Source organism: Lipophrys pholis, assembly GCF_963383615.2.
Source record: "Lipophrys pholis genome assembly, chromosome: 16".
Classification (NCBI taxonomy): Eukaryota; Metazoa; Chordata; class Actinopteri; order Blenniiformes; family Blenniidae; genus Lipophrys; species Lipophrys pholis.
In genome coordinates, this window is record NC_137634.1 from 11,862,923 (window position 1) to 11,873,612 (window position 10,690).

Below are 10,690 nucleotides of genomic sequence, written 5' to 3' on the forward strand. Positions count from 1 at the left end.
GGCTGCCAGAAAGAATGGAAATAATTGAGATTAAACCATCCATATCCAATGACTGGCACTGCAAATAACATCCTTAACTAAAGGGGGTGATATGACACCGTGCCAGAAAAGAAAGCCCATTTCTTCCTGGATTTATTCGGGTGTCACAGATTTGTAAAGGCGCTATCTCTCCAGTAGTTATTTTTAAAAGTCGTCAATCTGTGAGGAACCGTGATGCAATTTTAGGGCTTTATTTTCCTCCCAGGTGTGCAGACACCACGGCATTTTTTATTCTTCGAGGCTATTAGGTGTTCTCCAGCTGAGTTAAAACACCTTTACAACAACTAAATGCTCGTCTCCTGGAGCAGTAAACTGGCACTAAACCTTCAGGGAGTTTTCTCTCAGGCATGTTTCACTATCATATGTATCACCTTACTCAGATAGTGGAAAATCAATGGCAGTGCAACCAAAATGTCTGCTCTCCGCTGCTCATTGCTCCTCTCCTACTCTCTGCACGGCCACGGTTGAAGTTAATTGTGGATATTTTTGCTGTTTGTCTGCGACACCTGGATAGCACCTGTAATCCTGAAGGTACATTTTTATCCTGATGGCTCTCATTTGGCTGATGCTGCTGTTGTCAGGTAAGATTCCTCTTTTTGGCTCAAAGAAAATAAACTGGAACATTTTCTAAGACTGACTGGAACTGTTTACTTCAGGGTTAAAAATTCACTGAGAGTATTTCTATCAGACAGGACTTGCTTTTGCTATATATTTTTAATCTTTGCAACAGTTTGTTCTGTTAACTATGGCTGAGTGAGTAAAAGTAATTGCACATATAAGATAAAAGGGTGTGGTCATTGGTGAATATTATAAGAGGGAATGCACTGGTATCATTATGCAAATTAATATATGATGCATCCTTCAGATAATTAGCATTAAATATGTATCATGCATAATTATCTTGACCTACTGATGATAGGACTCCACCCCCACATATCATTTCTTCTTCTAATAATTTTAGTAGCCAACATGTCTGGTGCAGGTTTCAGATCAGACATAGTAGGTTCCTTCTTCTTTTAATTTTTTTTAATGAGCCACAAAAACCAAAACCAGCAGGAAAAAGTCCAGTGTTTTGCACTTTGTACATCTAGAGTATTACAGTAATTCATTCAAACATATGTTATAGATGTAAACACTCTGTATGCATAAAATAAATTAAATGTGTGTGTACCTTTGCATTCATGTCTTTGCATCACTGTGAGGTAAAAATACTTTCCTTTTCAATTAAACGTTCCAATTAAAAACCAGTGGAAATATTTTGCTACATAGTTTATTATAAAATGTTTCAAATTAAAATTTGAAAGGGATTTTAAAGACACGTGTTTCTAGTGTGATGAGCCCCTGGAGCTCTAACAGAGACATGCCCGTTAATAAAGAAATGCTTTTCTCTTAATTTGTGATCATGTATTGACACAGCTCAGGATTATCGTGGATAAACAAACAATCTCAAGGAACATAATGGTAATTTATCTAGATTAATACAAACTAACTGAACCGAAGAGGGAGCTCAAGCTCCAGCTTTTGTAACTAAATCTGAACTTTCAGCCCATCTGACTGACTGCGTCCCAGAGAAACCCAAGAGATCAGCCCTGAACCAGCTGACCAGGACTCTTCTGAGGAAGTACGACTGCGGGGTTCGACCGGTCCACAACTGGACCAGTCCCACCACTGTCTACATAGACCTCCTCCTACAGTCTGTGCTCGATGTGGTGAGTCAGGTCTTACACCGCTTTGTGGAGGGGAAAAGGTTCAAAAACTAAATGTCTTGGTCACTTTACCACTTTCAGTCTTTTTTCCCCGAGAATTATTTACTCGATATGTCCACAAGAGTTACATTCAAATAATATCTTAACATTATTCGCTATAACTTGCTTTTCTTAGGATGGAAAGACACAGAGCATCACCACAAGTATCTGGTACCGACAGGTAGGTCACAGCAATATCTTCTTTATATTGACTTTATTATGCAATGTACAAAAAAGATCAACTTTCTCCCTCCCCTGCCATGAAAATAATGAGGTCAGGCAGGGAGTGATGGTATCCCTCCTGGCAAATCGCACCCTGCGACTTAGGAATCAGCTAATGCCAATGTAGCTTTTCTTGTGTCGTCTTTCATGTTGCCGTCACAGGGACCGAATTAGTGCAAGATTAATGAGCTCCTCCTCCAGTAAACAGGAGCTGAGTGAAATAGTAACGGGGATGCTCTTCACTATAATTTGAATCATTATAAAGTGAGCTACGTCGCAGGGAGCTGAGTTAATTTTCTACTTTTGTAAATACTTCCTTCTCAATTATATTGACTTTCTATTCACGAATCCTACGTATCTCGTCATTTCAGGTTTGGAGAGATGAGTTCCTGGTTTGGGATCCGGAGGAGTTTGATGGCATCAACGAGATCTCACTGTCATCTGATGCCATCTGGGTACCCGATGTTATCGTCACTGAATTGTAAGAAAACGCCAACATTTTGTCCAGTTCTAGATAAAGTATCTAGCGAGCAGTAGCAGATAGTACTTGTTAAGCACGTATAGCAATACAGTTATATTTGGACTGAGAAGATGTTTGCATATTGTAAGTGTGGATAGTAGCCTTGAAGCTGGGTGTGATTTTAAAATTAAAGTAAAGCAGAGCTGTCATCTCTTGGATTGAGAGTGAAACTCACTCTAAACTCAGTGTTGTTATTTTTATTTATTTTTATTATTTGTTACATAATTTCAGGGTCAAACTTTCATCAATTTGATCATTAACAGAGAGAAAATACTGTCAAATGTTAGCTCATCATCAAAATACAAAATACTCAAAATATTACATTAGTTTCATGTTTCTCCTTTAAAAAAAGAGGCCATAATTACCACAATCAAACTGAAATAGGTGAATGTAATTTAACAATGTAAAGTGCTTTGAGATTGCTGAAGCTGTGGAAATTTGCTATTTATGTTTTTGTGCAGAAATAAATGTTGCTAATATCACACATTTCGAGATGGATATGTGCATGTATTTATAATTTATTGCTGCAATATCAGATCATTGATTTTTAGTAAATGCAAACATGTTAAGATTTGTAGGACATAAATGGCTTAAGATAAAAAGAAAAAAAAAGAAAGACAAAAAGCCACCAGCTATTCATGGTGGGTAATCTTGATTTAAAGGTGTCCCTGGTTAGTTATTCAGGAGGGCAATCCACATGTCACCTCACCTTAACTCTCCGTTGTGTCTTCCAAGTGTGGAAGAGGGGAAGTCTCCTCCAATTCCTTACGTCTACGTCAACTCCTCTGGCTCAGTGAAGAACTACCGGCCCATACAGGCGGTGCTGGCCTGCAGTCTGGAGCTGTACGCCTTTCCATTCGACCGGCAGAACTGCAGCCTCACTTTCCGCAGCTGGCTCCACTCAGGTCCCTTGTTTCCGTGCTTCTTCTGATGGGTGAAAGTGTGGAGCTCAACCACCGTACAGCTTGAACTGTTAAAGATTGTAGCAGACGCCGAACGTAGCAACGGCTTTGCACATAAAACTTAGTACAGCATTACCATTGCTGGTGCCACTGTTGTAACACAGGGCAAACACAGAGAAGCAAATACTTAAAGAACTATATAAGAATACTACAGAACTACAATTAAGAATGCTTAATGATTTTTAATCTGGTCTTTTTTACGACATAAGAAAACATGAAATGCTCAAAAAGATTTAAATATTAATAATGACTTTGTCATAGGTCTCTGATAGACAATCACACATGCACACACTTTAACACCTCTAGACAATTTGAAGCCATCAGTTCACTTAACATGAATGGATTTGGATATTCAGGAGGAACACAAGTCTATTTTCTGCAGAGCCTGTTCTTGTTTACAATGGTCACCAAAGCAAATTCCACCGTCTCATGCAGGAGCGGGTGAGAATGTCTAGAGGAAACCATCACACACACAGGGAGAATATGCAAACTGCACAGAGGAAGTCTGGCCCTGAGATTAAAGACTTGCGGGCTGAACACAATGTACCTCTGCTTTGATGCAGATCGATGCCATTTAAATGGGGTCTGAGGTAAGTACAAGAAGGTATGGATGAATAGAGAAAGGGAGGTTTTGCTGAAAAAAAGGAAAACGCTAGAATATCAACATTGAGTTGCTTTGCCTACCAAAGTCAAAAGTCAAAGTCAAAGTCAAAGCAACTTTGTTGATATCCGTAGGTAGATTTTTTGTGCAGCAGGGAGGGCATCTGACAGTACGTACAGATATATTAAAACACAGGACAGTAAAAAACAGTAGGGACAAAGACGGGCACTCACAGACTCACTGACAGGAAAGAGAGAATAAATCAACAAATCAATAAATAGAAGGAGCCGCCAAAATATCATTATGACAACTTGTTGATAAAGTTAAAAAAGGAACAATAAATGTAAAAAAATCAAGGTCGAAATTCAATGCATAACAAGACCCAAGAGTAAGGTGCTTTCAAGTTTGATTATAAAAAGGAAATGGCAGCAGGAACAAAGCTGCTCCTGTAGCGGCTCGTCTTCAGTTTTGGGGCTTTAAATCTCCGTCTCGATGGCAGGAGCTGGAACTCTCTGGCCAGGGGGATGGGAGTCATCTCCAGAGATGGAGCTGGCCAGCCGCTGTAGCTGCCTGTTGTACAGTGACTGTAAGCTCAGCTGTGACTGTCCAATCAGCCGACTGGCCCATTTTATTAATTGACTGAGAGAGTTGCTCTCTTTTAAATGAACGTTTCCAAACCACTCAAACGCAGAGGCTGAGTTAAATTAAATATATAAACGTAGATAAAAGCTGGTTAACCTCGCTTCTATATCCAAATGAAAAGCTCATTGAAATCCACACAAACAAACAGAATGTCTCTTTCAGGGAGAGGAAAGGGAAAAAAAAAAAGACTGTGGTGAGGACGGATATTTACTGCTTTCCTTCGTTGTTTTTCTGTCTCGATTCCTTTCTTTATCTTGTGCAGTGAAGGAGATTGACCTGGCTCTGTGGAGGAGCGCAGAAGCCATCGCTAAGGATAAGGGGGAGTTCATGAATGACGGCGAATGGGAGCTGCTGTCCGTTCCGACACACTACTGGAAGATTCGTCAGGATGACACCGACTACGCCCACATCCAGTTCAATGCACGTGCCTTCATGCGTTCACTCTCATCAGATTTACTGCACAGGGCCCAGTTCATTACAGACGATTTCACTCCAACGAATGAAAGCCAGGGTATTTTCTAATTCAATCTAAATATTAAGAGTGACTAACAGCTTAATATTGCAAAGGTGTAACAACTCGGTAACAAAAGAGCAAGCAGCAGCCGCCTGATGACTGTGATTGCCTGTCGATGGCGAGCTTTAAACTGCAGCTCTCTGCGGGTTCCCCCGCTGCCTCCCGAAGCTGCACAGTGCAATTGTAAAGTGTAAAGCAATTGGCTGCGACCTTCACGGATCGAGCTCGGGAGCTAATGCCAAATGATGTGGCTGAGGCCGTTCCTGGCAAGTCAAGAGACAGATAGAGAGAGGAGCTGATAGACAGGGGAGGGCGAGCAACCAAAATGAGACTGTCTCAGTGGCTGCCTGATCAATGGACTTCTTGTTAGTGGCGAGCAAAATGGCCTCACAGCCCATTGCAGGTGGAGAACAGGGAGGGCTGCTATTTATGCAGCTCAAAGAGCCGAGGCTTTTTTGGTAATGGGGCATTTCACGGCTCACTGGGATATTGTTACACGGTGACAGTTGTGTTGCAAAGAGTAAATATGTCATTTAAAAAAAAAAGAAAAAAAGATTTAAGCCGGCATTAATGTTATTTGTGCGTTTCCAGTTGGGTTTTTTTTGGTTTTTTTGGGGATGAAATACTGAGATGGGAAACAAATAAATCCACTACTTATCATCTAGACCAGAGGTTTTCAAAAAAAAACAACAATAAGCATGTGTTTCCAGAATTGACTCCACAGCCCAGTAACTATAAAACCGGCTCTATATCAGCCATGATGCCTTAGAGAAATCAACAAAACCACACATTGGAGGGTGTATTTGTGAAATTTTACTGGAATCAAATCTATTTTTTTTGGTTTGTTTTTTTATAGAAACAACCAACAAAACAATCACTACGCACCATGCAGAGCTGGTTTTTGTGTGAAATACGAGGACGCCACATAAAAAAAAACAAGTCAATGAACTGATAAAAAAAGACCAATTATACCAGGGTGGTGACAATCTTTTTTATTCTCTCCACTTATGGTTTAGAAAGTATTGCTTGAGAAGACTTGCTGTGATTGTTCAGCTTTTGTCAGTTGTCCAAATGATAACTTTTTGATTATACGTTTATTGCGATTGAAAACAAGTTTGAGTGTTTTGAATCAACCCGAGGACTGAATGTAGAAATAGCGAGAGCGTCATCTGAGACGGTCAATCAAGAAAAATCCAGACTACATTATACTATACCAAACTATAACGTAAAATCCTTGTAATTATTACCGTACTTCATCTGTTTACTACAGATTCTGTATGATTCAATGCCCATAACTTTGTTATTTAATGAGCGTTTACAAGGTCTCATCCTGTCATTCGCTCGCACTTTATTGAAAATACTGTGGGTGCTGTGCGTAATCACAGCCAATATGAAAATCTGTCTTCTCTTTTTATTGTAAATACTAAATAGGTGTATTTTGCCCCAAGCAGAACTGAAGTTCGCATAAAAGAAAAGTAAATATTTCAGGTTTATTTTTTCTGCTCCTGTGCTATATGGCAAAAAAAAATTAATAAAATCGTAGTTCTTCCATATACTATGTTATCATACATTCGTAAGAAAAATATCTATACAAAGAAGGAAGAGAATCTGTTTCACCCAAACTTTTTCACTCGGCTCTGAAAGTGGGAAAAACATCCCCTAAAATCATTCACAACAGCCATTTGTAACCGTGCACGTTCAGTCCTTTCACGTGCACACTGAATTTCCCCCGACAGTGTGATATTTGTTAATTAATATTGATGCTTTCACTGACCTTTAACTAGCACTGTCACAGGTAATTTACCTTAGGCCCGTTCATGACATTTTGCTACACGCAATCTGCTCGCTGCAACACAACTGTTTGCGGAATTTAATTAAACCTCTCCTCATTTTAAAGGCATGTTTCACTACGGCATGAGCTGGTGAAGAGAGAGTCCATCAGTAATGCATTGCAAAGGTTACAGCAGCAGGACTCACTGATGTTTGGTTGTGACGATAAGAGTTGTAGGGGAAGCTGCGGTTACTGAGCGTGAGGAAGATGAACTACAAGCATAGGCAAATCGGGGACTTGAAATTTCCCCTCATTTACCAGAATGCTTTATAATCTAAAATGAACATTAATGAACGCTTCTGTCCTCAAGTGGAGTTGCAGCTCGATTCAACTCAAAGGTCACATCAGAGCGATACTGTCACACATACGACTCTTGAGTCGTTTGATTCATAGTCGGGCTGTTATCTTGTCCCTTAGGTGTTGATCCGCCGGCGCCCCCTGCTGTACGTGGTGGGCCTCCTCATCCCCAGTATCTTCCTCATGCTGGTAGACGTGATCAGCTTCTACCTGCCTCTGAACAGCGGCACACGCATCGCCTTTAAGATCAGCATCCTGCTGGGCTACACAGTGTTCAGGGTTAACCTGACAGACGAGCTGCCCGTCACTGCGGTCAGGACTCCGCTCATTGGTACCAACTTTTATCCTCTAAGTATTGTTCCGTCGTAGTTTTTGTGCATTCATTTTTGTGCACCCCAAAGGGCGTCTTCTGAAAAGCACGATGAACAACTTCACGTGCCATAACATGAAGCTTACCAGCACGACTTAACCTGACGTGCCAGTAAACAGAAAGGGGAAAATTATAGCTATTTTTACTGAAACACATTTACTGGCTGTATATAGAAATATGGATCTCTGAAGCATCTTAATTAAATTGTGAACTTCATCATGTTTGCCTCTCAGCACTGTAATTCAACCTCCTGACAGCAACAGATTTATTAGCGCTGCCCCCAAGGCCACCGGCGTGCCTGAAGTCGTGCCACCGGGATCACTTTCTTTGGGAAACTGTCAAGCAAAGACAAACATGGCAAAAAAAAAACAACTTGATTTATTCGTGCCAGCCATTGCCCTGATTAAAAACTGCAAAGGTTACACAGAGGTAAACTCCAAGAAAGAGTGAGTTTCAGCATAAACACGAGGCTGTGGGAATTTTAAGTAGAATTTAAGCAGGTTAAGCCATAAATCAGTCTTTATTTTGAATATTACAAATGGAATCTGGTTGGCACTACGCAGAAGTTAGAAGCCTTTTTGTTGGACGTTTGCATGCCGTCCCTGTGCCTGCATGAGTTTTCTACAGGTACTTCAGCTTGTTTAGGGTTTAAGTGCTGAGAGTAAATCTGCTGTGTGAATAAGTATGCATCCGTGTGTAATCCCTGTAATGTACTTATGACCTGTGGAATCTCTTAATCAAGAGGAAGCATGGAAGATGCAACATTTTGGCAAAATCTGTAATTATCTGCAGTTACTGTATTCCATTGAAAGGGTTGCAGGTGCTGTGAAATGTCTCTGCCATCTCCATGCAGGTGTGTTCTTTGCGGTGTGCATGGCCCTGCTGATGCTCAGCCTGGCCAAATCCATACTGGTGGTGAAGCTGCTCCACCACAGCGAGAAGGAGGTCAGGCAGATGTCGGTGTCCGCCTGCCTGCTGGACAAGTACGGCTCGGTCGGCCACGGCTTCACCGGGAGCGCTCTGACCTCCATCAAAACCCTCGATCAGATCCACCAAGCCGAAGGTGAACGTTTAAACTCAGAAGCTGAATGTCCTGCTCACGGGTGATATCAGAGCAGATTAAGGCTTTCGCGATGATCAACATCACGAATAGTTTTGATTTACTTTGGTTGTTTATATTTAGAGCTCTTATGTATATGTAGTTAGCTATGAATAGGAAAGATGCAGATTAACGTCCTCAAAAGATTATTATATTATTGTCTTTGGCTACTCCAGTTTTCTTCACACAGTCCAAAGATATGCATATGAAGCTGTTTGGTAAAAAAGAATGCGTGTTGCTGGAACCTGTCCTGTGACACACAGGCCGTCTTCTGCCATCACTCATCATTACTGGGTTCAAATCCAGCAAAAGAAGACATTTCAAAAAGTAAATGTGTGCTTTCCATGTGACTTTCAAATTGGATTTTTTTTTTCATTTTAATCATCTTTTCACAGATTACGAGCTTGAAAACTCACTGGAGGAGGATCTGCTGTCCCTGAACGAGATCCAGGAGGCTCCGTCCGGACTGGATTGGCTCCTCCAGGAGCTGGTTTCCCTGCGCATGGCTCTGTCCCAGGAGGACAGCGAGTCCTCGACGCAGGCCGGCTGGCTGGAGCTCTGCTCCAGGCTTGACCGCCTCCTGTTCCGGCTGTACCTGCTGGTCCTGGTGCTGTACGCCGGCACGCTGCTGCTGCTGTGGGCCAGCTGGAGCGCCGCCTGAACGACAACTCAACTCAACTGGCAGCCAGTCCGGAAGAATGGAAACGAAAGAGCTTAATAAACCGATGCTAACATTAAATAACACTTTTAATAGTTTAATACAAACCGGTTAGTATTTTTGTCATGATAACATAAGTTTACAACAAAATGAATGGAGTCAGAAAAGTAGATTAAAAATGTCGTTAAAATATCATACCTAAGGTGTAAAGAAAAATCCAAACGCACAAAATCTTATTTAAAGACAGTTTTACCAGTAACGTTCTTTTTTTAAAAACGTTTTTCTCTTTTCTTTTATTTGCTTGCAAAAAAAAATATTATTCATTCACCCATCTATTTTGTTCTTATTTATTTTTCTTTAATTTTTGTATCTTTATCTTGTTTTTTTTTCTTGTTGGTTCACGTCCTTTCTTGTTATTTATTTTCATCTCATTCCCTTTCATTTTCCCTCACTGTATTAGTTCATTTTTCCTTGTTATCTTTCTTCTTCCCTTGTTTGTATGTTTGTTTCCTTTTCTCTTCACTTTCTTCCTTCGGTCCCTTCATCTATCCTTTATCATGAATTCATGTTTGCATTTCTGTATTTATTCCTTTTTTGAATATATTTCTTTTCCTTTCCGCCCCTTCCCTCAATAAACAAATAAACAAACAAACAAACAAATAAATAAATAAATAAATAGCCATCAAAATTTAAGCTAGAAATGTAGAAATGTTGGGAATTGTAAACACTCCATTTTGCAATATTTAGAAACGACAGCGATTTTTCTAACTCATATTTCACTTCAGTTCTTTGTCGTTTATTTTTGACACCCGATGGAAGCAATTTTCAAACCTGAAGCCGTCCTTTAAATATTCTGTCAGCGTACGACGCTGCACTGCAGCAACATCTCCAGTTTGACAGAGACATTATTGTATCCAGTCAGTTATTATGTTTCCCGACAGTGAAGATTTACTCAGAGATACTGTGGAAGAACGCAGCTCTCTGGAGAAAATCCTCAGTGCCAGTGTGATGTTATGATATTGTATTCATACTTTAATCTCCATCCTTGTGCCACAAAATAGATCAGTAAAAGCCATTCAGAGATCAGCTGCTGTGTCTCTATTCCCCGCTGGTTTCCTAATGTTCGTGATAAGAATATCAAAAGTGCATCACAGAGAACCCGCCGCTGGAACAATCCATATTAATGCAAT

At 40.5% G+C, this 10,690-nt stretch overlaps 1 protein-coding gene across 1 annotated transcript; it reads left to right on the top strand.

Moving 5' to 3' along the window:
• Window positions 1–531: 531 nt before the first annotated feature.
• Window positions 532–9,503, top strand: htr3b (5-hydroxytryptamine (serotonin) receptor 3B; the record flags this gene model as incomplete). The annotated part of the gene is given in 10 exon segments (XM_080483378.1): window positions 532–567; window positions 569–620; window positions 1,585–1,748; window positions 1,921–1,965; window positions 2,378–2,487; window positions 3,262–3,431; window positions 4,994–5,151; window positions 7,494–7,704; window positions 8,597–8,806; window positions 9,238–9,503. Coding segments are annotated over 10 exon segments (1,422 nt in total), but the record flags the coding sequence as incomplete, so codon positions are not given.
• Window positions 9,504–10,690: the final 1,187 nt, after the last annotated feature.